We start from the raw sequence: 12,262 nt of genomic DNA, 5'->3' as shown, positions 1-12,262 counted from the left end.
AAAATATCTGGCAGTTCCACCTGCCACTGAACCCAACACATTGTGACTATATGACTTTGCCTTTAGGAGCGATCCCCAGAACATAACCCCTGCATAAATTGCAGGCGTATCTGCAAAACAGATACAACACAGATTCTTATCCCATTATACATGGCTAAGCCATTTCTCACCTTCTCACCCCTTGCCTTTTCCTGTAAGACCTATTACAGTCGTTAAGAGTCGTCAACAGGCTCATCTCAGCTATCTGCCAATCTCCCATTCCCACCACCCTTCTGAGTAATACCCCTCCCCACCTTCTCACTATATAGAAGGATCTGGCAACTTCTGTTTCAGTGTATCTGAAGAAGTGTGCATGCACACGAAAGCTCATACCAAGAACTAACTTAGTTGGTCTTTAAGGTGCTACTGGAAGGAATTTTTTTATTTTGACTATGGCAGACCAACACGGCTACCTATCTGTAAACAGATACAACACAGTGACTCACGAGAAAACACAAAGGGCAGGCTATACTTCAGGCAGGCACTTCTCACCCTGTTGCACCCTAGAATAAACTTTTTTGGTGTAAAAGTGGGGCCTCATTGTATTTTAGAAACACTGAGGTAGAACATAGGTTAACTGAAGTGAAATTCTGTGGCCTTTTTTAAAGTTGTTTTGAGTCTATCACTGTTTTGGAGCGGGGTTGTTTTGAAAGGACACATCTCTCAAAGCTGGGGAGGGCTTTGGGGGTGCTGAGAGGTAGCCTTTTTGCCTCTGGAAATTTTCCCTTTAGGAGAGTAAGCTTACCATTTTGCTAGCAATACCATGCTCTGTGTTCAAAAGGTCACAGATTGGAACCGTTTACTAACACCACCTTCTCATTTGGGTGCCATAAAGGGGCGCCAATTACACATTGCAGGCGGGGGTAGCGTACACAGCAGAAAGGACTGGGCACCCAACAGCCAGGATGAAGCATCACAAACAGCTGGTCTGTAGGCTGTGTGGCTGCACAGCTAAGTTAGTATTTTCCCCATTAAAAGTAATTTTAGTTAAGCTTTTAAGGAGAATGAGGACATCCCCCTTCCCCACAGGTCACATCTGATCACCTCCACTGCATTGGCCACAGATAAGAAAACTGCACTCTTGAAGAACCCCCATGTGGATGAAAGAAGGAGGCAGGAACATTAAAGGAATGACTCACAAAATTTACTGGAACCATCCCATGTACAAATGGTAACTCACTGTGGGCAAGCACTTGGCAATCAGAAAGATCTGGTATTACAGCCTTTTGGGAACAAACATATTATCGTACTGCAGGCCAAATGTGTAGTAAGACGAGGACACAAGCCTAGAGCAACCCCCAATCTCTGACACTATTTACACTCCAAAGCTTAGATCCTGGACCAAACTATACTGATATCAGTGGGGCTACATAGCAACAGGAAACCAAGAATCCTTGTTCATATATAAGTGCTACTTGTAAGGAACAGAAAAGAGGTTAACTGCTTCACGCCTCAGAATGCAATAGTTGGTGATGTTTGCTGTTCTTATTGTGAAACAATAATTACAAATAAATTACAAATAATTTTAAAGAGACTACAATAGTTGGGGTATAAGTTTAACAAGAAGATTTAGAACAGCTTTCTTAACCTTTCGTGCAGCTGAGCAAAGCAGCTCCCTGAAATCAGGCCTCATTTGCAAGCACCTCATGCGCATTACCAAGCCAATTCACCAAGACACAGACATAAACGTTAACGAGGTGGTTCAGATGTTGTAAAATAGCACAAATCTCTCATGACATTTGCCTGTCTGATATTCTAACCTTCATAGCCAGCATAGCTTTTCTAGAATAGCATAGCTATTCTAACCTTCATAGCCAGCATAACCAGCATAGCTTTATACTTCATACATTGTAGAGACCTTGTGATCACAGCACAAACAGAGGAAAAAACATAGGATATTGTAACATGTAGTAGCTGTGTTCCCACATCCACCTCTCTCTTCAGCAGCTCTGGGGAGGATGAAGGTAAGTGTGGCATTATAAAGTAGCAAGCTCGCCAAGCTTGGGGAAGGGAGTGGGGGGGGGGGGAATCAGTCCACAAAAGCCAAAGAGGTATTGGGGAGAGGAAGAAATCTTGCCAGTGTCACTCTTTGAACTTCCATTCCTGTCGACACATTGGACAGTGCTGCTGGACTTGCTGGGAGTTAAGCCATTTGAGAATGCAATGCATGTGGAAGCAGTGGGAACACTGGCCCCACACTAGGGGACAGTCATCTCCAGGCACTTTACCTGCAAAACATAGGTTCCATTAGAGCAAAGTTGGGAGAAGATGGTGCACAAAGGTTAAGGAAAATCCCAGTGAACTGATACTCACAGTCTGGGCAGCAGCCATTAAAGGCCATCCGGCAAATGCCACAGTTCTCATCATTGGCAACCCAGAGCCAAGAGGCAACGCCATGCCAGCTCTTGATTTTCACTTTCATTGTGTCCAGACTACGTTCAAAGCTTAAGATAGCACCTGAGGGAAGAAGTAAAAGGTCGAATAAGACATTTTCTGTTTCTGCAGATCTTCCAAGTTAAAAAGACTGCAATCTTCAGAACTGTACATTCTTCACATTTCTCTAAAGATGTTAAGAATTTTTGCACAATTTCTCTCAAATACCTTGACTACCTCACACTACTCTCACACTGTTCTCGAAGCTACCAGCATGAGTCTGACCAAACTGCGGGAGGCAGTGGAAGACAGGAGTGCCTGGCGTGCTCTGGTCCATGGGGTCTCGAAGAGTTGGGGACGACTAAATGACTAAACAGCAACAACAACACCTCACACTATGAAGAAGACTCGAGAGTATGTCAAATTTACAGATAGGGAACAGCAAGATAAGAACATTTGGCCACTTTCTCAGTTTACAAGAGTGCTAGGACAATTCTTAGGTGTACCGCCTTATCAGTTCTATGCTGTACTGTTATCTTAAAACTCCACTATAGGAAAGGCTGAGCTATTACAGATATGAGCACAACAATGCAGATGGCTACATAAATGTGACTTGCCATTTTCCTATAGTGAAGTCCCAAACTAAGACAGGTCTATTAGGCATAAGATTTGGGGGCAGCAGTTCAGGTGACTGCAGACATTTAGCTCTGATATTTTGTCACTGCTTTCTAGCAAACAAAATTTGCAGGTAAACGTGTCTGTCCAAAAGCAGCAGTAGTATCTTTACTAGTACATTCTAAAACATCAAATAGGGAAAGGGAGCTTTTGAGTCCACCATTACTCTTTCTGAGGCTAGATATTAAGCTAACAAACAAAATGGGGAGAGGAAAAGAAGTTATTTTAACTTAATTAGTTAAGGATATTAAACAATAGAAATAAATAAATGGAGCACCTGAGTTCTTTGAAAGGCAAAGAGAAAAACATAACATCTCCAGCACTGTTAAAAGGACTACATTTTCCTTTACTTATCTCACTTTACCTTACGTACTACAACTAACAGGCCAGTAAAATATGCCCCTGAATATATTTTTGGTCCCCCTCCCATTCTCCTAACATCCAATCTGTAGCAAATAGTTTTGTGGCATTGTCTTTAGTTCTGTTGTAGAAAAAATTGGGGGTTGGCAGATCTTTATTTTTCTGTTGCACCAGTTCCGCTCTCCTTTCAAGGAGGTGAGGCCCAGAACAAAGGTGTGCAAATCCCTTTAAATAGACATTGCCCAATCTCTTAGCCAAAGACTACTCTAAAAGCATCAAACACACATCACAGAAAGAGGTTGTCTACCACAGAAATTTGAGGGTGTGGCTTCTCTCCAGGATATGTGATGTTTTACTGATTGCCAGGATATCTGATGTTTTACTGATTGCAAGACCTGGGCAATCTTGCCATTCTTTTGAAATGGTTAGTACTTTGGTTTTTGCATCTAGTTCACAGGCCCACCCTATTCATATACAAATGTGCCGTCAATACAGGGTTTGTAAGCAAAAAGAACTCCTGGCAAACACTTCTCCAATCTATTTCCTTCTGCAGAGGAAATAGTTGGGGTTATTAAGAGTCAAGATGGCTTCAGGAATTGCTCTCCTGTACTATTTCAGACATGTGGTTTATATACTTATATGTGTGTTTAAAGGTAAAGGTACCCCTGCCCGTACGGGCCAGTCTTGACAGACTCTAGGGTTGTGCGCTCATCTCACTTAAGAGGCCAGGGGCCAGCGCTGTCCGGAGACACTTCCGGGTCACGTGGCCAGCGTGACGAAGCTGCTCTGTCGAGCCAGCACCAGCGCAGCACACAGAACGCCGTTTACCTTCCCGCTGGTAAGCGGTCCCTATTTATCTACTTGCACCCGGGGGTGCTTTTGAACTGCTAGGTTGGCAGTCGCTGGGACCGAATGACGAAAGCGCACCCAGCCGCGGGGATTCAAACCGCCGACCATGCAATCGGCAAGTCCTAGGCGCTGAGGTTTTACCCACAGCGCCACCCGCATCCCTATATGTGTGTTTACCTTGTGCATTTATGAAGATTTATTCTCAGAATTCTTATAACAGTCTAAATAAAAATATTGCACCACTGTCACTTCTGTATCATTTTATGAGGTTCTAAAGCAAGAGAGAGGAACAAGACATATAAAAGTAGCCGCTCCAAAGAGAATACCGTCTTAACTTTCAGCAGTCAGGGAAACGACAGAAAGACCAGAAAGTAGAGATGGAAGCAAAGTATGAATGCGAGCAAATGCAAATACACAAGTTTCGGTTCAGTTGGGGGTGCAGACTAAGGGGTCGAGCTCACAGAAGAGGAGTATTTAGAAGGCCTGGGAACCAATTCCAGGTGTAATGCCCAGTAAGGGAGCATTGATAGGAGGGGAACCCCAAACGTCATCTAGTCCAACCCTCTGTAGAGAGGTACGAGGAGAACAGGCAGACTCTGGGGTAGCAAGGATAAAAACCCAACTCAACGGAACCCTCCGCCGCACCTCCAACCGCCGCACCCAAGCTCACCTCCCCTTGTACCGGAAGTCCCGCCCCTTGACGGGACTTCCCATGTTTCCTTGCGGGCCCAGCTCCCATAAAGCCTCGCGCGACAACGGCGCCTGCTGCTACCTCTTCTTTCTTTCGCCCAGCCGAGACTGCACGTGCGCGCTCTTTCTCTCTCTCCCCGCCCCCACCCTCCTCCTCCTCCTCCTCGTCTCGCTCGGCTTTCGCGTCCTCCCCGCCTCATCCGCATCCGGTCCCCGGTGTAGCGCGGCCGGAAGTGTAGGCCCCGGGAGCCGGAGGGAGCCGCCATCATGGGCGACAAAATGGATATGTCTCTGGACGACATTATCAAGCTGAACCGGAGCCAGCGGGGCGGCGGCGGCCGAGCCGGCGGCGGCCGAGGCCGTGGAAGGGGAGCTGCGGGTCGAGGCGGCGGAGCCGGGCGAGGCGGAGCTGGGCGAGCAGGCGGGGGCGGCCCCGTCCGGAACAGAGGCGCCCTGTCCCGGGGAGGCGGCAGGAACAGGCCTGCGCCCTACAGCCGGGTAGGTCCCTGGGCGAGCGGGCGCGGACGAAGCCCCCCCTTTACCCGGGGTGGAACTGGGCTCCGGCCGCTTGTTTTGTGAACTTTCTTGGGGACCCTGGCGACTCGGGACTTGTTCTGTCTCTTTCGGGGAGCGTCGAGGGGGGTCTCCCCCACGCGGAGATAAGAGGGTTGGGCGGGAGGAGTTGCTTCTGGGTCCCGGCGCGCCTAGGCCCAGTTCGGAGCGCTTGTTGACGGCAAGCGGGGCGAGGAAGTGAAGGGGTTTCCCCCGCTCCGCCTCCGGGTTGAGTAGAAATGCAGAACAATGGGGCCGCCGTTGATGTGGGACTCTACGTTGTACTGATCGGGTTTTCTCTCTCGTCGCAGCCAAAGCAACTCCCTGAAAAGTGGCAACACGATCTCTTCGAGAGTGGCTTCGGTGCTGGGGCTGGTGTCGAGACAGGCGGGAAGCTGCTCGTCTCTAATCTGGATTTTGGAGTATCGGATGCAGATATACAGGTACTTTTTCCTTGTCTTTAATAAGAGGGAGCCAAGAGGAGTGGATAGTTGTAGCTGGTCGTTTATTTTACTCACGTTGCAGTTTCCTATTGCTGTTCTAGATTTCCCTTGTGTAATGTGTTAACTTTTCCCTGACCCATTACTACATTTCCCCAACCTTTTTCAACAGTAAGTTTCCAGAAAAGAGCAGTAACGGGACAATAAGTAATTGTCCTTAAACCGCCCCCCCCAATAGTTTGGGATGGCATGCAGCTTTAGTTAGCATATTCTGGTGCTCCTGTTTTGAGTACATATAAAAGCATTTATGAAATTGAAGTCATGTGGACACTGTCTTAAGAAGAGAAAGGTGCCTCTTGAAATTCTTGATTGACAGGAGACCTCAATCCAATGAGCCTTTTAAAAAGCTTATTTCATGGCATTTGTTCTAGCCATATTATCCAGGTCTGTATACTGTCTTTCAAATTCCCTTCGCATCCTATCTGAGGTACTGGTGCAAAACTATTTTTTTCTTTGTAGGAAATTTGGAGATATAAGTATAGGAAACTTTAATGTTTTATATTTGAACTAAGGATATCCTAATGTATTAGCTGAGACGTAGTGCACAGATATGGCCAGTGTAGGTGTAGTGCTGGGGCAAGGACCTGGGTGTTGGGCAAGGACCTGGGGGACGAGGTTCCCACTCGGCTACGAAGCGCACTGGATGACTTTGGACCAGTCACTGTCTCAGCCTAACCTACCTCATAAGTTGATGTGTGATGATAAAACGGGGAGGAAGAGAAATACACGTGCTCCTTTTGTCCTCAGTGGAAAGGTGGAATATAAATGTAATTATAAAATAAGGAATTAAATGCAGTTTAGACTTTGTTACTGCTTCTGATGAGGCTACAATAAAAAGCAAAATGTCATGGAGAACAGAAAGGTCTGCTGTTCTAGTCTTTGGCCCATCTCTTATTAATATTTTGCAAGAATCTCTTACTGTGTCCTAGCATATGTGAGATATTGCTTTCTCGCTTTCTAGGAGCTTTTTGCAGAATTTGGGACATTGAAGAAGGCAGCAGTGCACTATGACCGTTCTGGGCGTAGTCTAGGTACAGCAGATGTCCATTTTGAGAGAAAGGCAGATGCACTGAAGGCTATGAAACAGTACAACGGAGTTCCCCTGGATGGTATGTATTTTATGTTCACCTAGCTATTTACTCAGTGGGTGGGAGAAGGTATGAATGAGAACTCTGCTCATACACATACGCGACAGTAACATGCTGACCAAGTGCATGGAATTTTATGCTGGTAAGTGAGTAGGCAGGTGAAGGAAGGATGAAAAATTCTATCCTGCCTCACTCTCGGGTCAGCAGACCGATATATTTTTTGCAGGTCAGCAATTTTTATGAACTTGCTTACAAGGTTGCCGTAAACACTTGTTCTTTTTATTTTTCCTAGGACGTCCCATGAACATCCAGCTGGTTACATCACAGATAGATACACAGAGGAGACCAATACAGAGGTAGGAGATTTGTCTTTTGATGTTTCACATTGATTAATAAACTATATGGATGTCTCCAATTTTAGTGCAGACCCTGTTCATTTGTCATTTTACAACATGGAGCATGATTTTTAAATTGTAGTTATGTTAACATTACCATACTCTGCTTCTCTACGAAGTTCTTTGTGAAGAGTGTAGATTGAAATTTATTTCAGTGGGTTACTGTAATGCAGTTTCTATTTGTAGGTTGCTGTAATTCAGTCTTATCTCTTGCTTTTTAGTGTAAATAGAGGAGGCATGACCAGAAACCGTGGTGGTTCGGGTGGCTTTGGCGGTGGCAGCAGACGAGGCAGCCGTGGCAACAGGGGCAGAGGTAGAGGTGCTGGCAGGAGTTCCAAACAGCAGCTCTCTGCAGAAGAATTGGATGCACAGTTGGATGCTTACAATGCCAGGGTAAGTAATAGTTGAGGGATGGTGGATGGCAGTGGGGAGAGGGAGGTGAGCCTGATGGCAGAGCCTGGCATACATGCATTAGTCATCTGTGAGAAAAAATGCAACTTCACATAAAGTAAGACATTTGGAGGTAGCACAGCACTAAAGCAGAGCAGTCTGTAGTTTTTTTGTTTAGTTTCCAAGTGATTTCCATGTGTTCCCTCCTGTGTGCGCAAGAATTAGCTGCGTAACTGTGGAGTCAGTTCCTACAGTGTAGCAAACTATGATTCTTGTGGAGTGCTACTCAGTCTGGTGAATTTGGTGACTCACTAGATTTGGTATCTTTGATAGGACACAGCCTGTGGTTGTGAAGTGTATCACGTTCTGCTGTGCTATATCAGCTGTCATGCTCTAGGCATGCTTCATAGTCCTGCTGCACAATCCTATTTTCACAGCTACTCTTGATTGAATTCAGCGATGGATGGATGTTCTTTATTAACACTTCTGCCCTGTAAAGAAGTCAATCTGGGTAGACTTTGCTGCATGCCATCTTCCTGCTACCATCATGAGTCATTACTTGGAACTGAAATCCAAGAACCAAACCTAAATTTAAATATGCAGGACTGTAAAGTACATGCTAGTTAATAGAAGAGGCCAGCTAATTGTGATTCTGACATCTGTTTCCTGAGTACAAAATACAACTTGGATGCAGATTTTAAGCTTTCTCTAGTATTCTGTAACTGCTTACAGTTTTGAGTGGAGATTTATGTACATGCCATGTTTGCAGCCTTCCCCAAACTGCTGCACTTCACATGTTGCTGGACTAAGTGTCTCATCATCCTTGATTGTTGGCTGTGCTGGTTGGGGCTGCTGGTAGTTGTAGTCCAAAACATCTGGAGGGCATCAGTTGGGAAAGGCTGTTATGAATTCTATTCACTTTTTGCTGTTAGTGAAAATTGGAGAATTATTTTCCTCAGCACTGAGGTATAAAGATGCATGTTCTTGGCTAAATAACTTTGCCTACATGCACAGAAATTAATGATGCAGCGAAAAGCTATTTAAAAGCATTTTGTTATGGTTAAACAGCACTGCACAGGTTCTGGTTGTACTGTGCTGCTTGGGGAAGTGCCCTTGACTATCTGGATTTCTTGTCTTGGTACTTAGCTGGTGGCAGCCAACTAAAACTCTTTTCTTTCTCTTAGATGGACACCAGTTAAAGCTGTTGGCGCATCTTGTGCATGGGAAGGACTGCAGACATCTCATTCCATGTTCCCCAGTGGGAGAAGAAGGGTGGATGGCGGCAGCGGCTACTAATATCAAGAATGGAATTTGTTTTACTTTTATGTTCTGGAATAGGTTTCAAACTCATGTAAAGTTTTCTTTCTCTCTCTTTTTTTTTAAATTCTGAGACAGACCTGTTTTGTACCGAGTTATTTTTGGGAAAAATTTTACTGGTTGCCTGTTGGGCCAAGATGGCTTTTTCACCTTGGCAGTAATAAAATAGAAATGTGTCTAGAGCTGTAAATGTCTGCTTCCTGTTGCAGCTGGAACCTAGCCTTGGGGCTGCAGAAGCCAAGACGGGTAGAGGAGCAGGTGTCTGGCTGCAGGCCCCTAGCAAGAGAGTTGGGGCTGATTGCCCTTCCTACGGGGAGGGATTCTGTTCTCTCAGGTCTCTCTCCACTCTGCCTCCGTATGGGCTTGTAAACTGTATATTCCCCATCTCCTGTGTGCTGACTCTTCTTCGTCTGTGCTAAAGCCAACCGGTGTGACTGCTTTTGCAAGGAGAGGATGGTGGTCTCCAGTGGTCATGAGAGGCAGTAAATTTCTTGTTAAAGTCGTTTTTGTATTTAACACTTGATTCCAAAGTACAGTGCTGGTCCCACCTCAGTATTTTTACTGTAAAATAAGTTGCTGTGAAAACCCAGTGACTCCAACATGCCAAGTAAAGATTTAGTCTTTCAACTTGCAATTCCCTATTGAATTCTTATTTCAAGTACATCTGTTTGGTGGCATTTATTATGGTCTTTTTTCACTACTGCTGATATAGTGGGTTATAATATACTGTAGTCATTTCCAGGTCTTGTGAGATCAGAAGGCAGAGTACATATTGTAATATTGTGGTGGGGTGAAGGGGATCTTTATCTTCTATGTTTGGTGGGCATTAACCTCAAGCCATTCATAGACATTGTACCAGTGCCACCACCCAAGCATGCAGGTTTCTCTCTCCCCACCAGTTATCAGCTTCGGATATGAAAGAATCTGTGTCTTCATGGTTTTTGGCACTTTCACTTCAGCACCACAGCTTCCTAATGCTGGAGGTGAGAGTAGGAACGCATCAATCTGAAACAGTACCAAAATTACAGAAGTATCTTTGATCATTGCATTTCTATTTAAGGAAAAACATTTAACAAAACCAAAAGGGGGAAAGCTTTGCATACAAGAAGTGTAGATACTTGCTAGACATTGTGATCTGTCACTAATTATGTGCAACAAATTGTCAAGATCAAACTAATCTCCATAAATACCTATTATGATACTAAATACTGGGTGAAAATTTCAGTTGGGAAAACTTGGCATTGGCTAAGTTAAGGCATGCGGTGATGATGGATGCGGTGATTCATTGGTGTAGAAAATATGACTGGAAGGGGGTGTGGGAATAGTAACCTTCCCGATTTTGAACTCCCAGCTCTTTATCTAACCAGAGCCAACATGACTAGTAGTCATAGTTAGCCATTCCCAATTTAAAGTGATGAGGAAAAATAACTTTTCTGTATAAAATTCAGATAGTCATAGAAGGTTGTGTTAATTATATTTTTAAGAACAAGTTTTCAACTTATTTCCGGATACTTGTGTGCATTCTGTTTTGTATTCATAGCTAGTTGAAATTATACCCTGCCTAGAACATTAATGCTCAATTGCATTGAGGCTATATATATATAGATTTTCACGGGTACAGGAATGCAGGTTTTGGTGTCTTCGGGTGTCTTCCCGTGTAAGAGTCGGGGTGTCTGGGTGTCTTGCCCAGACACCCCGACTCTTACACGGGAAGACACCCGAAGACACCAAAACCTGCATATATATATATATATATATAAACTTTATATACAAATACATCAGTTCCCTGCATCCCATTTAACGGGGACTGTTGTGTATGTATAGTAGAACCTTTGCTTAAACTGATATTCATTTTATAAAAGACTAGTTTCTCATTTCAGAATAGTACCAGCTTTTTTGAGATTCTTAACCCCTAACTCCATTTTGGTTCTGTTTAGCAATATGCTGAAGGGCAATGGAGGAAAGCCCCACACTACAGAATTAATAGGGAATATATGGTACTTAACAATTGTTTTAATACATGCTGCACATGTGCATACTTAGCAAAGAGTTACTGCCCTTTCCAGGTACATTTTAAAGTTGCAGCTAAACATCTATAGAACACCACTATGCTACACTACGTTTTAGTAGTTGCAAGAACTGCATTTTGTTTGTTAGGATTACAGTATTTTAAATACCATAGGGATTAAGTTTGTTGTTCCTTGAAAAACAAATTTAATGAGGTGGTGGGCTATTGCCTGATTTGGACTTGTTTATGGGTGGGCACACAGTTCATGTAGTGCAAATTAATAAAAATCTATTGGCATAGTTTAATCGGGCAGCAGTTCTGAGTGTTCTCTATGTGTGCCCAACACTCGCTGGAATGGATCATGCCTTCATAAACGCAGGCTGTATTTAAGAAAGCGTTAAGAGTTGCTTACGCCTAATAGTTCCTAACTGTTCAGTGGTCCGCTCTTATGTGTTTACCCAAAAAGCTGAACGGCATTTCCACATCCGTGTATCGTATTCTTGCACGTCAGCTCCGCGTGAAACAATTTAAAGTTTTTATTTGATGGCGGTGAGAAGTACCCTAATCCTCTGCTGAGATGCCCTGTGTTTACCGCTAAAATCCTAAGTATACTTACGTTTATGAGGAAGCGAGGCTCGCCAAACAAGGACGGGGGAAGGAATGGGGTGAGGGCAATTCGGTCATGTGGGGAGGTGGCAAAAACAATTCCTGTTAGCTGAAAATGTATAGGAGGAACAATGGAAGGGTGCGATGGTCACTTAACGTAGTGTGGATGAGGGAACTCTCAACGTTTGCCGCTGCTGCAAAAACCTGATGGCAGTGAAGAGGAGGGAGCCTTCCGCTCACAGTCCCCTCGCCACTGCCCCCTTCCTCCACCTCCTCCTCTGCCTTCCTCCAGCGCTAGAAGAAAAGGCCTCGGACCCTAAAGCACACAATGCCCGGCGCACAGGAGACAAAAGTCCGCCATTCCCACCCCAAGATGGCCGCCGGGCGGGGAAAAGGGGAATTTCCCCCCGCCCTCTTTTC

General features: G+C 44.7%; 2 protein-coding genes and 1 long non-coding RNA gene across 6 annotated transcripts; 1 reads left to right on the top strand and 2 right to left on the bottom strand.

The window, feature by feature from the left end:
- Window positions 1–1,866: 1,866 nt before the first annotated feature.
- Window positions 1,867–5,288, bottom strand: ANAPC11 (anaphase promoting complex subunit 11; the record flags this gene model as incomplete). 3 transcript variants are annotated; one of them, XM_082214443.1, is made up of 3 exons in its annotated part: window positions 1,867–2,267; window positions 2,353–2,496; window positions 4,967–5,288. In XM_082214443.1, 3 exons carry the CDS (start codon window positions 5,286–5,288, stop codon window positions 2,122–2,124), a joined length of 612 nt encoding a protein of 203 aa, XP_082070569.1. In that variant the 3' UTR covers window positions 1,867–2,121. The 3 variants fall into 3 exon arrangements, with proteins under 3 accessions (XP_082070569.1, XP_082070570.1, XP_082070571.1); XM_082214444.1 differs by having other exon boundaries at window positions 4,942–5,116; XM_082214445.1 differs by lacking the exon at window positions 4,967–5,288 and adding an exon at window positions 4,474–4,923.
- On the top strand, window positions 5,254–9,410 carry ALYREF (Aly/REF export factor; the record flags this gene model as incomplete). Of its 2 annotated transcripts, XM_082214440.1 has the most annotated exons (6): window positions 5,254–5,484; window positions 5,850–5,981; window positions 7,000–7,147; window positions 7,419–7,482; window positions 7,743–7,914; window positions 9,096–9,410. In XM_082214440.1, 6 exons carry the CDS (start codon window positions 5,254–5,256, stop codon window positions 9,108–9,110), a joined length of 762 nt encoding a protein of 253 aa, XP_082070566.1. In that variant the 3' UTR covers window positions 9,111–9,410. The 2 variants fall into 2 exon arrangements, with proteins under 2 accessions (XP_082070566.1, XP_082070567.1); XM_082214441.1 differs by having other exon boundaries at window positions 7,743–9,150.
- LOC309527630 lies at window positions 9,278–11,920 on the bottom strand. The gene is made up of 2 exons (XR_014217271.1): window positions 11,853–11,920; window positions 9,278–10,233 (listed from the first exon to the last, which is right to left on the bottom strand). It is a non-coding gene; the product is annotated as an uncharacterized lncRNA (long non-coding RNA).
- Between the last annotated feature and the right edge of the window lie 342 nt (window positions 11,921–12,262).

This window comes from Podarcis vaucheri, assembly GCF_965113315.1.
Source record: "Podarcis vaucheri genome assembly, chromosome: 2".
Classification (NCBI taxonomy): domain Eukaryota; kingdom Metazoa; phylum Chordata; class Lepidosauria; order Squamata; family Lacertidae; genus Podarcis; species Podarcis vaucheri.
Note: the sequence above shows the minus strand (reverse complement) of the source record. Positions and strands in the feature narration are given on the sequence as shown.